This window comes from Moschus berezovskii, chromosome 23 (genome assembly GCF_049115385.1).
Source record: "Moschus berezovskii isolate FMDL1 chromosome 23, NW_MosBer_1.0, whole genome shotgun sequence".
NCBI lineage: Eukaryota > Metazoa > Chordata > Mammalia > Artiodactyla > Moschidae > Moschus > Moschus berezovskii.
The window spans coordinates 21,482,125-21,501,355 of NC_142482.1; the positions used below are offsets into that span (position 1 = coordinate 21,482,125).

The 19,231-nt window shown below is 50.1% G+C and overlaps 1 protein-coding gene across 1 annotated transcript in view; it reads right to left on the reverse strand.

Moving 5' to 3' along the window:
- TULP1 (TUB like protein 1) overlaps positions 1-9,344 on the reverse strand; it is a 13,476-nt gene extending 4,132 nt beyond the window's left edge. The window contains exons 1-13 of the mRNA XM_055406441.2: positions 9,298-9,344; positions 9,149-9,200; positions 8,700-8,778; positions 8,271-8,438; positions 7,455-7,604; positions 6,410-6,511; positions 6,209-6,325; positions 5,762-5,880; positions 2,696-2,701; positions 2,433-2,603; positions 2,163-2,275; positions 1,050-1,161; positions 870-968 (exon numbers count right to left, since the gene is read on the reverse strand). Of these exons, the coding sequence (XP_055262416.1) occupies positions 870-968; positions 1,050-1,161; positions 2,163-2,275; positions 2,433-2,603; positions 2,696-2,701; positions 5,762-5,880; positions 6,209-6,325; positions 6,410-6,511; positions 7,455-7,604; positions 8,271-8,438; positions 8,700-8,778; positions 9,149-9,200; positions 9,298-9,344 (1,335 nt within the window). The remainder of the gene's footprint in view (positions 1-869; positions 969-1,049; positions 1,162-2,162; positions 2,276-2,432; positions 2,604-2,695; positions 2,702-5,761; positions 5,881-6,208; positions 6,326-6,409; positions 6,512-7,454; positions 7,605-8,270; positions 8,439-8,699; positions 8,779-9,148; positions 9,201-9,297) is intronic.
- Between the last annotated feature and the right edge of the window lie 9,887 nt (positions 9,345-19,231).

Below are 19,231 nucleotides of genomic sequence, written 5' to 3' on the forward strand. Positions count from 1 at the left end.
TGCGCCAGCTCTCCATCTTGCCCTACACCTCACATACACACAAATTAAACAACCTTTGCTTTTTAAAATATGTCAAATCATCTCACTCCTTTGCTTAAAGCCCTGCTGTTCCTGTTTCTCTGAGTAAAAACCAGCCACACAGGCTCACCTGCCCCTCACTCTCACCTCTCTGACCTCATTTTCCTCCAGCCACCCTGGCCACCTTGCTGCTCCTCAGACTCAGCAGGCACTCTCCTGCCTCAGGGCCTTTGCACTGGCTCTTCTCCCTGCCTGCATGATCTTTTCCCAGATATCTGCAGGGTTGCTCCTCACCTCCTTCAAACTTCATCTGCTCAGTGAGGCCCACTCACTGACCACTGAATTTAAATCAAAACCTACACACACACATCTCATCTCCTTTCCCTGTTCAACTGCCCTACCCCCCCCCCAACCCAGAAAATACCACTTAACACACTACACAATTTACTGACTTATCACAGTGTTTGTCTACTGTCTGTCTCCCTCCGCTAGCATGCCAGGTTCATGAGGGTAGATCTTCGTTTTGTTGACTGAAGTCTGCAGTTGCCTAGACTAATACTTGATACTCAATATATGTGTGTTGAATCAATATATGAATGAACGATTTTGATGTACACTAAAAAAACAACTAACTAACCCTACTGTGCTTGCTTCAGTGAGTTCAATGAAAACCCTCCAAACTGAATCTATTGTGCAAGTTGCCAGAATGAATTTGGGACGGGGGCGATGGGTATGGGGCAGGCCGAACACCCCCTCCCCACCCTACACGGCTTCCCCGAAGTGGGTTACCAGCCGGTAACTAGGGAGCAAGACCCACAGGGAAAGGCGTGTCAGGGAGGTGCAGGGCTCACATTGCGAGGCCGAATGGGCACCCTTTCGTTGTCGGAATTCATGCCAGGAATGATGACCGTCATGCGCCGGGGACCTCGGAAGCCCAGCACATTGGTTTCCTGGGAGGGAGATGCGCATCAGACCACTCGGCGAGGGAAGGGGCCTGCCGCAGGGCACAGGGGGACAGAGGGCGCTCTCACATAGATCACGGCCGCCAGCTCCTGCCGAAGGCTCCCCACTTCCGTGCTTCCGCCGCGGTGCGGGTTCTGCCCATTGTCAAAGACGGTAAAGCGGTTCCCCAGGAGGTTGGACCTGCAAGCAGGGTGGAGCTGGGGGCGGGGCTGAGGGGGTTCCACACCCCTTCTTCCAGACCCCTCCAGAAAGCTTTAAGAGCTTTCTGCCTGAAGCATGGGTGTGTCTTAGGACCCTGCCCCTGTCTTTCTGCATGAAGTCTTTTTAAAACCTGGATCTACTGGGAGACTGGGCAGTTTTCAAACCTCAGCTCTTACTAGCTGTATGACCCCGGGCAAGTGACTTAAACGCTTAGCCTCAACTTCCCCATCTGTAAAATGGACATGGTAATAGTATTTACTATCAATTTGGTTGACAAGATTATTGAATGGATTAATATTTGCATGTTACCTAGAAATACCTCTGACACATAGGTTGGCCTTACATATGTGTTTGGTAAAGACATAAAGAAATAAAGCCTGACTTGGGGACTCACTTTCTCCTCATCTCTCAGATTTGTGGTGAGGACTGGATGAGCTATATGGGGAGATATAACACAGGGTAGGTGCTGAGTATTTCATTCGGTCAGTTAGTAACTGTTTATTGAATAGCTACCATGTGCCAGGTGCTAGGAATTCGACCATGAACAAGACAGGCATAATCCCTGTTTCATGGACTTTATGCCCTACTCCTAGTGAGGTCCCCGGACCAGCAGCATGGGCATCACCCGGGTGCGTCTTAGAAACGCAGAAGCTCGCTCCCAGCCCAGACCCTCTGAACCCAATTTTTTTTTTTTTTTTGGCCTCACCCTGGGGCTTGCAAGATCTCAGTTTCCCAGATCAGGGGTTGAATCCAGGCCACCACAATAAAAGTCCAGAATCTTAACCTCTAGACCACCAGAGAACTCCCCTCACTGAACCGTTTGAAGAAAACCCCCAAGTGATCTACACGCATCAAAGCGGACAAGTGTCCCTAAGTATAGAGAAGCCCGGGGCCGGGGGACAACTCCAGAGTGTCTGAGGTAGGGGGGCACTCTGCACAGCGGGCCAGAGGTGACTGGCCCCCGAGCTTCGCAGGCCCACCTCAGCTTCCCAATGAAATTCTCCCCTCCTCGGGACAGATTGGTGGGGTCGCTGGAGATGAGGTAGTTGGCGGTCTTGCTGCGTTTCCGCTTCCGGCCGGCCAGGAGGAACACCTGGGGAGAGGGGCGGCGGAGACGCGCTAGAAGACGGCGGCGAGCGGGAGGGGGGCGCGGGGAGCAGGCCCGCTTGGCCCGCAGCCCCACCCTATCCTGGCCCTCGACCCGGGTCCGGGCCCTCCCCTTTCCCTTCCCCCGCCCTTCTCCGACCCACCTTCTTCTCGGTGTCCAGGTGCAGGAAGTAGGAGGGATACAGGCCCCGGTCCATGCCCTTCTTGTCCCGGGTGAGCCGGCAGCGGACCGTCCGGCCCTGGGGGGCAGGCCGAAGCACGAACTCCTGGGGTTCTTCCACTTCCACGGGTGGGGATGGGGCCCTGTCCTCCTTCTGAGTCGGGGCAGAGGGTGCGTCAGCCCCAGAGCACCATCTCCCCCAGCCCCCAGCAGGTCCGGAGCCCGGAGGCAGGCAGGGCAACTCACCGCTTTCTGTTTGGGCGAGAGAACAGAGGCTGCTCCAGTGCTCGCCCCGGGCCCCTCAGCCTCCGCCGAAGCTCGCCAGGCTGTGGGGAGCTTTGTGCTTTATTAAGATTCTGTTTAGCTTGTGGTTAAGAGCCAAGGCTCTGGAGCCAGACAGCTTGGGTTCAAATCCTGGTTCCACCACTAACTGTCTATGATGTTTGTTAATTTTTAACGACGCTGTGACTCAGTTCTTTTCATCTGAGAAGTATGCAGAATGGGGGTGGATACCTGGGACAGACCTTAGTTTATATATTTAACAGACACTCATAGAAAGTCTACCGATGTGCCAGGAATTATTCTATGCACTTTCCAAATATTCCTCTTTGGAATATTATCATTCTTCTTAGCTATAGCTACTGAGGCGGTTGGTCTCTTTATACAGGTGAAGAACCTGAGGCTCAGAAAGTCTTAATAACTTGCCCAAATTCACATAGTTAGTAAGAGGTGAAGCTGGATGTTGAATGCTGCCCAGTCTTCTGTTAGATGCATAGCCTGTCGAAAGACCTTCCGTCACATGGATGCTCTTAGGGAGTGAACTGAGGCGAGGCTGCAGGTATGGATTACTGTGTTCTAGGCACCTGGTGTTATGGAAGTATTAGCTGCTGCCGTTACTGTGTGCATGCCGGTGTGCTAAGTCACTTCAGTTTTGTCTGACTTTTTGTGACCCTATGGACCATAACCCACCAGGCTTCTGTCCAGGGGATTCTCCAGGCAAGAATACCAGAGTGGGTTGCTGTTCCCGCCTCCAGGGGATTTTCCTGACCCAGGGTTTGAACCTTTGTCTCCAGCATCTCCTGCATTGGCAGGTGGGTTCTTTACCACTAGTGCCACCTGTTAGTTTATCAGACAGTAAATACCCAGTGAATGTAGCAGCCAGTCTCCAAGATGGTATTTATATTCTAGTGTCGATCCCCCCCACATTGGTCTCTATGATCAATGGAATAAGGCTGAAGTGATGGGTGGTCGCTTTGAAAGCTAGGTCATAAAAGATATTACAGCTTCTGCCTTGCTCTGTCTCTTGGGCCATTCGTGAACTCTGAGGCAACTTGGCTACCACATTATAAGGACACTCAAGGAGCCTCTGGAGAGGCCTCCAGCTAACAATCATGATAGTAAACCAATTTAGAAGTAGATCTTCCATTTCCAGTCAAGATTTGAGAATGAGTGCAGCCCCAGTTGACATCTCGACTGCAAATTCATGGGACACCCTGAGCCAGAACTACTCTTGCTAAACTACTCCTAGATTTCTTTTCTTTTTAAACTTTTTACTTTGTTTTGGGGTATAGCCAATTAACAATATTGTGATAGTTTCAGGTGAACAGTGAAGGGACTCAGCTATCCATATACCTGAATCCATTTTCCCCCAGACTCCCCTCCCATCCAGGCTTCCACATAACATTGAGCAGAGTTCCCTGTGCTATACAGCAGGTCCCTCTTGCTTATCCATTTTAAATATAGCAGTGTGTACATATCCATCCCAAACTCCCTAACTATCTCTTCTCCCTATCCTTCCCCCTGGCCACCATAAGTTCGTTCTCTAAGTCTGTGAGTCTGTTCCTAGATTTCTGACTCACAGAAATTAAGAGGATGAATTGTTGTTTTAAGTTTTGGGGTAGTTTGTTACATAGCAATACAACAAATGAATAAATAAGCTCATTTTGCTCATTGAAAACCTTTAATAACTCTTTGGTTGCATTAGGCCCTAGGGTGGCCTGATTATTGCCGCTTCTGTTCTTACAAGGCTAGTCCCCTTTGCTTGTGTGTTCTGTCCCTCACATGAACGGCAACCAAGGTTCTAACCCCAACTTTCTCAGCAGGGGAGAGAAGGGACTGCCACCTGGTTATGTGCATTTGAGGAATAAATGCTCTCTGGGAGCCACCAAGATGCCCTGGTGGGCTGAGGTTGCCCATTTTGCTGAAGGCAGGTTTGCACTGGGTGTGAAGTGAGGCTGGTGTTGGGAAGCGGGCCCTTAACCTCCGGGTGAGTGGATATCTCTTCTCCACTCTAGGTTGCTGCAGAAGAATCTCGGGAAACTCAGGACTATGTTTGGAATGTGGTATGGAGAAAGTCAGAACTCATTTAAACATTTCTACATGCTGAATTTCAAGGGCCTATTATATTAAAGGCTCTACATGCCTGCATATTCTTTCTGGAAGATAATAAACTGGGCTTTCAGTTTATACATCAGTATCTGGTGATCTTGGCCCATGTGAATCAGTCCCTCGAGACCTGACCGCTCTTGTACAAAGGAATAAACCCACAAAGCTAGGACCTCACCCTCACCCCCCAGGCCCTGCCCTCAGGGTGATCGCTCCAGTCCTGGAAGTCTGTTTCTCAAAGGCTTTCATCACTTTCTCCAGCTGGACCCCTCTCTTGCTTACTCCAGCCTGTGCTTGTTGGTACCTGAGTCCTGTTGGTAGCATTCAATATATTTAACAACATGTTCTGCCCCTGGAGACTGCCCAATCAGAATGGACATGGTAGGCTCAGAGGAGGGTCCTAGAGACCCTTTCGAGCCAGTGTTAACCCTCTGGTTGCTGGAAGGTTGGGAGGTCCTGGGTGGGAGAGGAGGAAGCATTCTGAGCAGTCTTGGAGCAGCAGGGTAGAACTATTTGAATAACTCACAGTCAGCTGGCTGTCAGTCAGTCCCTGTGCCCAGGGGTGTGGACGCCTGTGCCTGTCTGACTGTACTCCACCTCCTGGTACAGAAAATGTGTGGCTTTCACGCGGGGCCATGCAAGCACCTCCGGCTGTATCTGATGGTTAAGTTACAGTGGGGCGGACTCAGGGCAGACAGCATAAGGCCGCTGGGTGGCCAGTCCCGGCCTGGTGACCCCGCAACTGCCTCTTCTATTTCTACAAACCTGGTTCCCTTTGTCCTCGTATCCTGTCACCAAAGAGGGAGCTAAGAATTCTCACCCCAAGGGACTCCACGGCCCCAGCCCATGAGGCTCCACGCCCAGGTCCTCCCAACCCTGCCACTGCTCCCAGCAGGGACCTCACCCTCCCCGCTTCCGGGCTCCCACCTTTTTGCCTTTTCCCTTGGCTTTGCCCTTCTGATTGCTGTTCTTGGTCATCACAGCAGCCGCCTCGTCGTCCTCCTCCCCTTCCTCCTTCTTCTCCTCTTCAGAGCCTTTGGGAGTGCCTGGGGGTGGAGGGGGAAGCCTGTTTGCCCCTTACCCTGGCAGGGGCACATCACGGTTTGCAAGGTACACCCACGCCTCACCTAGACCCTTCCCACAGGCACAGGGGAGCAACCCCAGTTCACTATTATCAGAAAGGAATAACCTCAGAAAGGCGAAGACCCTGTCCTGAGGCCACACGGCTTATTATAGTGGGTGTCAAGGTGCCCCCAAGTCTTCCAACTTGAGAACCTCCTCCTTACCCCATCTAGGCTGCACCCGCCCCTCCACACTGACAACTGACTGCCCCTAGACATCCTGGAACAGAGCTCACCAAAGCTCACCACCCACCCTTCTTCTTCAGAGCTTTCTCCGCTGGGCCCTCCCCGGTAACCAGAAACATGGCCGCCGGAGTCTTCTTCACCGTGCCTGGGCTCACGGAGCAGTCCTTGTCAGCCTCCCCGGACCCTGCTGGTGTGAAAGTGAAGAGGTCACCGCCCCCCGTCCAGCCCCACACCCAGAGACCCTTGCTCCTCTGGAGATTAGGCTCACCTTTCTTCTTCATCTTTCTTATCTTGGTCCCTTCCCCCGCTGGAGCCTCCTTTTTCTTAACTCGTAGAGGTTTCAGTGGGGGGCCAGGGCTTCCCAGATCTCCTGGAAAGGGAGGGTGGGGGTTAGGCAAAGACAAGTCACACCCTCCTCACTCATTGTCCCTTCAGTCCCCTGGGAGGCCCAGAGCTCCTCTGCTTGTCTTGTTTTTAACCCTGAGTCCAAAAAGAACTGAATGAACACCAGGAGTTTAATAAGTAGTGAATGAATGAATGCCAGGCCTTCTAAAGAAACTCTGAATTCCAGCTCCCACCCCATCTCCGTCAGAAATCCTCCAAACCTTCTCCGGTCAGAGCTACAGACAGTCCTCCCACTTAGAGAGGCCCAAGGTCCTAGCTGTATGTCTACATTTACACCAGACCCCAGCAAGGTGCCCAGCCAGGAAGCCATCACAGTATTTACTCACTGATTGATTTTTATTATAACCATTTTGATACTTTTGTAAAAATTATAAATATAATTCATATTGAGTTAAAAAAAAAAAAAACTAAAAACCAACTAAAAATTCACCAAGGACATGAAAATCCTCTGCCCTCCCTGGCTCAGCACACCCTGAGCACGGGGCTGGGAGGATGGTGGGGGGGGCGCATATATTAATTTAAGGATTATTAGAGGGAAGAAGTTTCCCAGGTGGTGCTAGTGGTAAAGAACCCGCCTGCCAATGCAGAGACACAAGGGTTAGATCCCTGGGTTGGGAAGATCCCCTGGAGGAGGACATGGCAACCCACTCCAGTATTCTTGGCTGGAGAATTCCATGGACAGAGGAGCCTAGTGGACTACAGTCCATGGGGTTGTAAAGAGTCGGACACAACTGAAGTGACTTAGCACACAGCATGCAGAGGGAAGAAATCACCAAAGGATGGAACATTTGGGTCCAGGCACCTGGTAGCTTTCTGATGTCTCAACCCCTGCACATCCATGAACCCCCAGGCCCCTCTGGGGCCAGTTTTGTGTGTCTTTTTGCCCCCTCTGGACCCTCAGCACCCACCCTTTGGACCCTGGGCCTTGGTCTTCCTCTCCTTGATATCTGTAGAAGCCTTCTCTTTGGGGGGTTTCTTGGGAGGCAGGCGGACTCTCTCTTTCTTTTCCTCCTCTTCGTCTTCATCTTCCAGGTCACTCTCTTCCTCCTCCTCATCCCCTGTAGGTAGAAATTCATCAATATGGGGGTTGGGGTGGGTCCTCTAATCTCTGCGGGGCTCAGTCTCTCCAGATTTCTGGGAGGCAGTGAAGGAGCCAGGGGTAGGAGGCTCCCCTCTGGAACAGAAACAGGAGGAAGATTCTCAAAGAATGGGGTGACCCCAAAGTCTTCCACAGTGTGCAAGTCACACGAGAGCTGGTTGGGGGTACGTTGGGGGCTTGGCAATCCTGTTCTTGGAAAATGCGCTTCTCTGCAGGTCTTTCTTCTCTCTCTGGCTTTCACACATCCTCCTGGCATCTTTCAGTTTCCCCTTTTCCATCCCTTCTAATGAGAGTGCCTGCTTCTCCCACTCTGCTTCTCCCTACCCTGGTCTGTCTCTCTTTCTCACCCCCAGCCAGACCCATCTGAGCTCCCGCTGGCCCCTAGCCGTAGTCTAAGGCAGAGCTCTTAACCCGTCCTTTGTGCCTCTGTTTCCCCATCCGGAAAATGGGGACAAGAACACGAGCATAAAGGGTTTCCTAGTTCAGAGCCAAGGCCAGGGATGCAGACGCTGTTTTCCCCAGCTGTCTGCCTCTCCCCCTCTGTTTTTCCTGTCCAACCTCTCCTCTCCAGTCGCCTGCTCCCCTGCTGGTCTCCAGCCGCCCCCTTCCCTTGGGGTTCGCTCACCGTCCTCCGCGTCCGGGGCGTCTGGGGCGCGGGCTACCAAGAAGGTCTCCCGGGGGTCGCGCTTCTTGGCCTCGGGGTCCCTGAGGAACTTGGTGTAGACTGTCTGCGCTGCCCGGGCCTCAGCCGGTCCCTGCGCGGGCTCCTCCCGCGGCTTCCCCTTCCGCCCCGCTGAGCCGAGATGCGCGGGTCAGGAGGGACCCCCACCCCGCTTCCTGCGAAGGTGCCCGCGCCCCCTCGGGCTCCTCACTCTGGGGGCTCCCCGCGGCTCTGTTTCACTTTGGACACCGCTCTCCCGGCTTTCATTCATCCTTCCGCTCGTCCTATCCGGCAGCTCAACACCACCCCCCACCCCCGCCTGCCTGCGGGCCTTCCCTCACGGGACCCTCACCCTGGGGGTGCCCCGAGACTCGCCCCCACCCCCCCGCCCACCTCCAGGTCTCCGGGGCTTGGATCCCGTGGGGCAGGGGGCCTCTGGGGCCTCTGGCTTTTTCTTTCTCAACTTCTGTCGCTGCGGAGTGGGGGGTCAAGAGGAGGGAGAGGAAGGAAAGGGGGGCTCTGAGGGCTGCCCATCACCCTCTAATCCCTTGAGCCGCCAGAAATAACCGCGGATTACCCGGAGGGGAACTGCGCCCCTTCCTGGGGCACGATGGATGACTCTCTCCGACGGCTCATGGACACCTCCAATGTCCCAAAGCCCAGATTCCCCCCGCCACACCCCATGCCCTCCAAACACCCCTTTCCTGCAAGAACAAAATAAAGCCCAAACTTCCAGGGAAGTAAGGACCCCCAGAGGCTGCTGAGGGGGACCGGGCCCCGCTCCCAGATCCCCTGTGCTGCTTGGGGGGCTCTCTGTCTCCTCCCCAAGCTGGGTGGGGTACCTGCTTGGTGCGCTGCTGGACCTCAGGGCTCCGGCCTTCCTCCTCGTGTCCGCTGAGGGTAGCAAGGAATCAGCCTGTCTCCCTCCCCAAACCCTCCATCTGAGCCCCCCACCAGGCTTTGGGTAGGGTGAGGTTGGGACTTTCCAGACCTGTCTGAGGCCCACACCTCTCGGAGGGTGTCGTTCTGCAGCGGCATGGTGCCCGCGCCTGGCTGCACCCACTTCTCTGGCCGCCTTGCAGCTCTAGAAGCTTCCCTACCGCCGGCCCCAGCTAATCCAGGCTCAGCCTCACCCCCACCTCCTGCAGGCTCCAGAGGGTGGCAGGACTGTGGGAGGGGCTCCTGCCCAGAGCACCCTCCCCCTCCCCCAGCCTGGCCCACTAAGAGAAGAGGCTGAACTCACAAGATCTCAGATCCCCAGCGGCCTGAAGGTTGGCATCCCTGTACCAGGTCCCCCCACCCCCCGAGCGTTGATTTAGAGATGCTAATTTGTAATTTGGTGGTGGTCAATGGGGCATGGGAAGAAAACATGAGATCAGATCCTATATGTATCTTCGTTTTTCATAAAAAGAATCAGGATTTACTAATATTTAATGTATATGGATTGACAGATACATGTGTATATACTTTATAAAGAAATATGCCTATATTCTGGATGTAAATGTAAATGTTTCTTTACGATAAGGAGCATGCTTTTTAAGATATACTTTACTTAATTTTTATGAATTTTTTTTAAGTTTTGTTGATTCAGTTAGTCTTTTTTTTGCCATGCAGTACACAGGATCTTAGTTTCCTCACCAGGGATTGAACTCATGCTGTCTGCATTGGGGGTGCAGAGTCTTAACCACTGGACCACCACGGAAGTCCTGGAACATGCTTTTTAAAAAGCTTAGAGACAAGGGAATGTAGTGTTGGTATGATTAATATCATAGGAGAGGTTTGGCTAAGTGCAGAGGAAGCCCAGGAGAGGGGCCCAACTGGGGGTCCTAGAGGCTTTCTGAACCCTGATCTAAAACTTGAAAGGTGAGGGGAGTTCTGCAGTCAAAAAAAGAGAAAAAAGAAAAGGTGGGATGGTTTATAGCTGGAAAGGGAACAGCAAGATAGAGAGCTAACAGTTGGAAACAGATGTATTCAAAGGTCTAGCATAAGGAGGGAGGCAGCCATCTCTGGCATGGGTCAGCCAGCCCTGAGAACAAGCCTTAAGCTCTGCTGCTTAAGAGCTGAACATCCTTGGGTGACTGACTTAACCTCTCCGAGCCTCCGTTTCCTCATTTTATGAAATGGGTTTGACAACAGCACTCACCTCATCTGGTAGGGATGTTGTGCAGATTAAATGAGATGACAAGTGGAAAGCCACATAGAGTAAACACTCAGAAATCGGTAATTAGAAGAAAAAAAAAAAGACAAAAAATTGGTAATTATGTGCCCCATTTCAGAACACTTTGGATTCATCTCTGTTTCCTCAGCATTTACAACACAACTTGACACATGGTTGGGGTTCATTTTTTTGCATGAGTAAATTAGCACTTTTTTTCTTTTTTGCCCACAAGGTTTGTGGGATCTTAGTTCTCTGACCAGAGATTGAACCCAGGCCACAGCAGTGAAAGTACTGAGTCCTAACCACTGGACTGTCAGGAGATTCCCTATTTCATTTGATTTTCACTGGACAAGAGTCCAGTAACATAGGTGAGGTAGAGATTATTATTTCTATTTTATAGGTGGAGAAACTGAGGCCCAGAGAAATGAAGTGACCTGCTTAGTATCGGCCAGATGGTAACCAGAACTGTCTTCTGTCAGAGCTTTGGCTCTTAACCCTCTTTTATTTTATACAGTCATAATGATTAGATTCAGTCCATTCTAAAGGAGATCAATCCTGGGTGTTCATTGGAAGGACTGATGCTAAAGCTGAAACTCCAATACTTTGGCCACCTCATGCGACGAGCTGACTCACTGGAAAAGAGTCTGATGCTGGGAAGGATTGGGGGCAGGAAGAGAAGGGGACGACCGAGAATGAGATGGCTGGATGGCATCACCGACTTGATGGACATGAGTTTGAGTGAACTCCGGGATTTGGTGATGGACAGGGAGGCCTGGCGTGCTGTGATTTATGGGGTCGCAAAGAGTCGGACACGACTGAGCGACTGAACTGAACTGAATGATTAGATGGAATTTGAATGAAATAGTCTTTCTGCTTTTCTCCACGTCCTTAGTCCACCTGGTCCCAATTTGTCATACATAATCTCCCTAAAATGCTACTTCTTCCGTTCACACTTTTGCTCCAAAATCATCACTGCGTCCCTGCGATCGGGTTTAAGTGCGCTGGGTTGGTGTTCAAGGCTCTCCCTGACCTGGCCCCAGTCTGCCTTCCTCACCGCGCGGCTGTCTCAAACCCTGCTCTCCATCCAGCCCGCAGGTTTACTGATTGCCTTGGTACTTCCTCTCCTTCATACTTTTGTTGCAGCTGTTCCCTCCTCCTGGGTTGCCCTCCGTATTCCACGAAATCCATCCAACCCTCGCTCAGTCACCCGGTCACATCCGAATCTTTGCGACCACGTGGACTGTAGCCTACCAGGCTCCTCCATCCATGGGATTTTCCAGGCAAGTGTACTGGAGTGGGTTGCCATTTCCTTCTTCACATCCAACCCTAAATAGCCCTTCAGTCCCCACTGCTAAGATTCCTCTCCTGCCTCTGAATGTGTGATAGCCAGAGTAGCATTTTGTGACCACCCGCTGTGCATCAGGTTCCCTTTCTCTCTCCACTGAGGCAGAGTAACACCTTGATATTCAAGGTGAGGACACTCACAGCTGAGAGTCATCAGCAGGTATTTCCTGGGTACCCACTCTGCCAAACAGCACTGGTTATACAGTGATGGACGAAAGGATGTGGTCCCTGCCCTCATGGAGCTTCCATTCTTGTGAGAAATGAAAGAAAGCAAAGCCATGAATATGCAAATTACCAGGGAAGCCCAGTTATAATGATATCATTATTATTAATTCTAATAGCTGCCAGGAAAGGAAATGTTAGGTAGGGAGAATAGGGAAAAGGAGTCCAAAATGGCGGTGGCCAAAAGACAAGGAAGGGAAAAGCCCGCGAAAATAGAACAAAGGAAAGTCTGAGGACTGGAGTGAGGACCTCAGGTAAAACAAACAGCACTCCTGGCTAGCCCAGTTTGCATAGGGCAGGCCCAGGGGGGAAAAGCATATAAAAAGAGGAGCCAAAGCTAGCTCTCTCTCTCTTTCTCCCGTGGGCTGGGGCTCTCTTCTCTTCGCGTCTTTGGGTCGACGTGCCCTCATGCCTTGAAGATGGATTTTCCTGCTATCTTCTAAATAAAACAGAGCTGTAACACTGAGCTGTAACACTGATTTGTCTAAGAGCTATAACACGGTATGTTCGAGACCTGAGAGTTATAACACGGTCTGTCCAAGACCTGAGAGCTGTGACACGCCGAGGGGGCTTTAATGTCCATCACTCCAACTCTTTGTTGTCACGAGACAAAGAACTGAGGAATGCACACGTGTGACAGGAAAGAACTGGGTTCCATGGGAATAGCAGGGGGACCAGTCTGGATTTAGAGGATAGATGAGGCTGAGAAGATAATTTAAAATATATATATATTTATTTATTTATAATATTTGGTCATGCCAGGCCTTAGTTGCACCTTGTGAAATCTAATTTCCAGACCAGGGATGGAACCCAGGCACCCTGCTTTTTGAGTACAGAGTTTTAGCCACTGGACCACCAGGGAAGTCCTTGAGAAGGACTGAGACCTGAAGGATTTCAAAGATTAGGAAAGAATGTTCCAGGTAAAGGGCACAGCTTAAGAAAATGTTTCCAAGCAACAAAGAGCTTGGCATCAGGTAGTAGTGGGTGCCATAGCCCCCTCGACCAGGACTGCAGCGACCCTGTCTAAGAACCACCCTTCAGAGGGAATCTCTAACCCCAAACACATCCGAGCTGGGAACCATGGGGAGCCTGGGGCTCAGTGGGCTGTAAACCTAAACACCCAGGTTCCAACCCTGCTGGGGTCCCAGAGATACTTCTTTGCGTCTCTTGCCCACTCTTCTCAAAAGCAAAGATTCCTGAACCCGCCTGTAGGAGGCGTGTGGGCTGAGCTTTGGCCGACACCAGAGATGGACTCTGCTTCTGAGTTGGGGGGCAGATTTGAGCAGCAGAAACTTTAATGTGAAAGAAAAGGTAAATTCACTTCTCAGATCTCTCCTCTTGGACTGCACGGGTGTGATCTACACTTACATAACAAGGTGTCCATTCAGTTGCTTTTTTTCCTGTCCTGAAGGGTCCCATGAATCAGCATCGTCTCTATACCTACTGCACATGGCAGCTGAGGAACACATGGAGTATTAATTCTCGGTAATGTGGACGTGCATACGTCTGGACATGACTTGTGAAGCATGGTAGCAATTCTTCACATTGGCAACTAGTGCAGCATTGGATGATATTTTAAGAACAGTTCAGTTTTCCTAAAAGTGTTAAATAAGATGAAATTAAAACTAAAAACCATTTAAATTTGATTAATTGGGGGATATTTATGAAGTGTAAGCTATATTTGCCTTCAAATTTTAATATATCATTTTGAATATATTAGAGGAAAAGTCACTTTTCAAAACATACATGAAAAATAATTTTAATTAAAAGGTTTAACATTTACTTAATTACTTTGAGGAGAATGTATTCACATTTTGTACACTTTGAATGCAGTGACATGTTTTTAATCCTTGGAGAGTTAGTCTGGGTTCAAATCATGATAGAAGCAAAAAGGAGCCAAATGAAACACAGAAAAGAATAAAAAGAATCTTCAGAGTTTTGTTGGGGGCCTTCCCTGGTGGCTCAGCTGGTAAAGAATCTACCTGCAATGCGGGAGACTTGGGTTTGATCCCTGGGTTGGGAAGAGCCCCTGGAGAAGGGATAGGCTACCCACTCCAGTATTCTGGCCTGGAGAATTCCATAGTCCACGGAGTCGCATGACTGAGTGAGTTTCACTTTCACTTTTCACAGTGTAAGCATGGGTGGGGAACTTAGAGACATGTCAATGTTTAGATTTGGGTCAAGGATGGGTTGGTTTAGGATTGGCCATCGAGATTTTGCTGAAAATGAGAGTTTAGTGATAAGATTCATGTCAAGAACACACATAGGGACTGCTTGGTGGTCCAGTGGCTAAGATTTTGTACTCCAAATACAGGGGGCCTGGGTTTGATCCCTGGTCAGGGAACTAGATCCCACATGCCGCAACTAAGAGTTCTCATGCTGCAATTAAAAAAAAAAAAAAAAAAATCCCGAATGCTGCAACTAAGGCCTGGAGCATTCAAATAAATACCAAAAAAAATTTTTTAAAAGAACACAGATATCTTCTGGTAACTTTTGCCCTGACACAAGAACACCAAACCTCTCCACAAAGAAAAACAAGCTTGAGACTTTATAACTACACTTTGTTCTGGTCTAAAAATGACATTTCTGTTTGACCATTGGCATTAGTCACCAGACTCAATTCCACTGGAATTTTAGCTATTTCCTAAAATTAAATCTACTTTCAGAAGACAAAGATTTGCTCCCATCAATGACTATGACGCTGATCAATAACAACTCCCACCATGTGCGAGGCATTGTGCCCAGTGCTTTCAGCTGATTCTCATAGCACACTTGTGTGTCTGTGGCTCAGAGAAGTTAAGTAATTTGTCTAAGGTCACACAGCTGGTGCTTGGTGGAGCCATTCCACGGACAAGCGCCTGCTAGGTGTGCGGTATTCACTTGTGTTATCCCTAGTCCCTATGGAAACTTTGAAAGGCAGGTGAGCACATTAGTTCACCTTTCCATTTTCTAGCTGGCAAAGTGGTGACAAAAACTGTATCTGACTTTAGGAAAGTTGTGAGAAGCAAATGGATTGATCCATGTTCGGTGCTTAGTGCAGTGCCTGGCATAGAAACGATGTCTTATCAAGGTCAGTTATGTGGTGCTTTATGTATAAGGAAACTAGGGCAGTCCCTAAGCTACTCGAACCCAGCCGTCCCTGGCTCAGCCTATATGGTGCAAAGGAGAAAAGAGGGGATTTTGGAGAAAGTCTGAAGCAGTGGTTAAGAGCTGGAGATTTTACCCAGAAACAGACTCACGCATCCTGCTTTTCCATGTCCCCGCACGGTCACCTTGGGGAAGTTATCCCCCTTGCTTAGAGCCTGAGCTTCAGTTTCTCAATCTGGCAAAATAAATTTGTATCATGAAAGGATCCATTCAGGTGGGCTTTTCAGAAACCTGGAAACTCCAGCTGCCTGAAGGTGTGTTCAGGCTCTTGCAAAATAAAAAAGAGGTCTGAGTTTTGAAGTGGCCGATTTTTGTCAGCTTTATTTTGTTGAAGGTTGGGGCTTCTTTTATCCATCAGGGTGCTACTGATGTCACATAGCCCCTGGCGGACTGTTCTAGAAGGGAGTTTCTCTCAGTGAGCTCTAGATTTGCAGTGCCAGGGTCTTAGTCTTTTTTTTTTTTTTGGCTGCATCGGTTCTCAGCTGTGGCATGTGAACTCAGTGGCAGCACATGGGATCTAGTTCCCTGACCAGGCATCAAACCCAGGCCCATGCGTTGGGAGCTTGGAGTCTTAGCCACTGGACCACCAGGGAAGTCCCCAGGGTCCTAGTCTTATCCTTGCTTCTTGGATAAGGAAACGGAGGCTTAGGAAGGTTAAGCCACTGTCCAGGGTCTCACAGGAGGGCAGGCGGGAGTGAGCAGGATTCAGGCCAGTTGTCTGAGCTCAGAGCCTGGGAACAGCATCGGGGTGGCCCATGGAGGGGCTTCTTGAGTATTTGCTGAAGGAAGCCCTGGTGACTATTGGGCGCTAGCTGAAGGAGCTGAAAATGGGGTTCCAGCTTGGTTTTTTTCCTCATGGAATGCATAGCCTGGGAAATGAGGTTGTTGGGAGGCACAGAGAATAAAACTGGGGCACTGATGTCTCCTCTGGAAAAGGAGAACATGACAAATAATATTACTGGGGTTTCTGAAATGCTTGCTCTTGAAATTACTCCTTGCAGTAAAGCAGTGATTCTCAAAGTGGGTTCCCTGGGCCAGCAGCATCGGCATTACTGGGGAACACTTTAGAAGCGTGGAGGCGCAGACCTCACCTCTGACTATCAGCAGCTCTGGGCGGGGGCCCAGCCTTCAGCATTCTAGCATAGCCTCTGGGAATTCAGATGCCCACCTGAGTCTGAGAACCACTCAGCCCAGCACCGTCTCCAAGAGGCCTTCAAGAAACGAGGATACTATCTCCCCACTGTGTAGTGCCCCACACGTCTCTGAATGACGTCACATGAGCTATGAAGAAAAGCTCCCTGAGGCCAGAGACTTTGTCCATTCTGTTCACAGCTGTCTCTCCAGGGCCCACAGTGTGTGATGAGTAAGTAAATGCGGGGAGGGAGACAAAGAACTACCTTGGATGCTGTGAATGGGGAGGGGAGGCCCTGCCTGTTTCTTATTCTGTCTTAATCCTGCAACGTGTGACTCAAGTGTTTCTAGTGTTTAAAGATACAGATTTCTGGCACAAGTGGGCCCTTAAATACCTGTTTCTCCACCTACTGCTCAGGGGAGGAGATGTGGCCTTCTCTTACCCCTGGTGGAGCAGCCCCCTGGCTGTTGTTCAAGGTCCGTTTGTGTCTCCAACGTGGTCTATGCCTGTGGCAGGTACACTATTTGATAGGCGACTTAGACTTTTTCTTCAAAAACTTCCTTTTTTTCCCCTCCAATGTTCATTTTTTCCCTCCAATGTTTTTTTTTCCTTTATTTTTGAAACAATTTCAAATTGACACATAAATTTCAAGAATAGTGTGATGCACTCTGGAATACCCTTGGCCAGAGACCCATAGGTTTTTCCTACTGTCCCAGTAATGGCCCTTATAGGTACAGGGGAACACTTTGCCTTGGTTGTGATGTCTCTCCAGTCCTCCTCAATCTTGAGGAATTGTCAAAGGCAATTCTGCACTGTGCAATTTTCACTTGTGTGTGTGTGTGTGTGTTAGTCACTTACTCGTGTCCAACTCTTTGTGACCCCATGGACTGTAGCCCACCAGGCTGCTCTGTCCATGGAATTCTCCAGGCAAGAATACTGGAGTGAGTTGCCATTTCCTTCTCCATCACTGATGGGTAATTACCCTGATTTAACAGTTGCCTTCAGGCCCAGCCTCCGCATAAGAAGCCACTTCCTGGACAGTGTCTCAACTGAATCCTTGAGGGTGAACAGGGGCTATGAACCCAGCCTAAAGCCGCGTAAGTGACAGGTAACAGAAGCCCAGTGTCAAGTAGCGTAAGCACAAAAGGGGACTGATTGCACCCTCAACTGGGTCAGCTGGAGGCCGTCTCACCTCTGGCGTGGCTGTACCCAGGGCCCGAAAAGGCGTCCCCAAGCCCCTCCCTCTCGCCCTCTCTGCTCTCCTCTGCGGTCCTGGGAAAGGTGACCTCAGGTGACTCCCTGAGCTCATCGGCTCCCCCAAGCGGAGGCCTGACTGGCCGTGCTTTGGTCCCTTGCTTACCCCTGGATCCTTCTGTCTAAGTCCTAGGATGGGTGTACTCTGATTGGCCAGCTCGGACCTGTGCCGGCCTCTGGGCGGGGCTCTCTGTGATTTGCGAAAACAGTAGTTGTGAAAAAGGAAAGAGGATTTCTTCTCCTGACCGCTGGGTGAGCAGTCCGCAGCGGGCGCTGCTGTCCGAGTGAGGAGTAATAGCAGTAGCCGTAACATTTACTGAGAGCTTTCAGGGTTCTGGGCATCGTTCTAAGCGGGTTTCCTATCAATTAGCTCATTTAATACTTAGCCATATTGTGCCGTCGATTTTTACTTTCATACATGCTTTCCATACCAGCAACTTCACAGACAGGTGCAGTCCCTTGCCCAAGGCCAACACAAGTGGTACGCAGCAGAACCCGGGGCCCCACACCCTCGGGCGTCACTCTAGAGTGCGTCCTGCTGCACACAGACGTTCGCCCTCCGGTCACCTCTCAGTGGTAGAACCAGGTCTCCTGCTTCTGGCTGGGGCTGTCACGTGCCACTGTCACCCTGCAGCGCACCTGTGAACCTGGGGCAAGTGGAACACCTGGGCCCAGATCGTTTATGGGAAGTTTGCTGCAACCCACAGAGCAGAGAGCAGAGCCCCAAGAAACAGAAAACAGAACGAGTGAGTGTAGAGCAGTGGTTCACAGGGGCTGCCCACAAGAATACTCAGCGGGGAGCTGAAGCCATATCCCAGGCCAATTAACCAGAATCTCTGGGGTGGAGCCCAGGCATGAATATTCTTTAAGCTTCCCCAGGTGAATTCAGTGTCCAGCCCAGGCGGATAACCACTATTTGTGGGCTTTCTAGCTTAATAGAAATAGCCATGGTTTAAGATCCCCCTGGGTCTGACTGTTCTTTAGTGAGAAAGCATGAAGGTTCTGGCTGAATCAGTTTCACAAGGTTTTTGCATAACCTGAGTGTCCAAGCTGGTTTTAGAAAAGGCAGAGGAACCAGAGATCAAATTGCCAACATCTGCTGGATCATGGAAAAAGCAAGAGAGTTCCAGAAAAACATCTATTTCTGCTTTATTGACTATGCCAAAGCCTTTGACTGTGTGGATCACAAGAAACTGTGGAAAATTCTGAAAGAGATGGGAATACCAGACCCCCTGAGCTGCCTCTTGAGAAACCTACATGCAGGTCAGGAAGCAATAGTCAGAACTGTACATGGAACAACAGACTGGTTCCAAATAGGAAAAGGAGTACATCAAGGCTGTATATTGTCACCCTGCTTATTTAACTTATATGCAGAGTACATCATGAGGAACGCTGGGCTGGAAGAAGCACAAGCTGGAATCAAGATTGCCGGGAGAAATATCAATCACCTCAGATGACACCACCCTTATGGCAGAAAGTGAAGAGGAACTAAAAAGCCTCTTGATGAAAGTGAAAGAGAAGAAAGAAAAAGTTGGCTTGAAGCTCAACATTCAGAAAACTAAGATCATGGCATCTGATCCCATCACTTCATGGGAAATATAATAGATGGGGAAACGATGTCAGACTTTATTTTTTTGGGCTCCAAAATCACTGCAGATGCTGATTGCA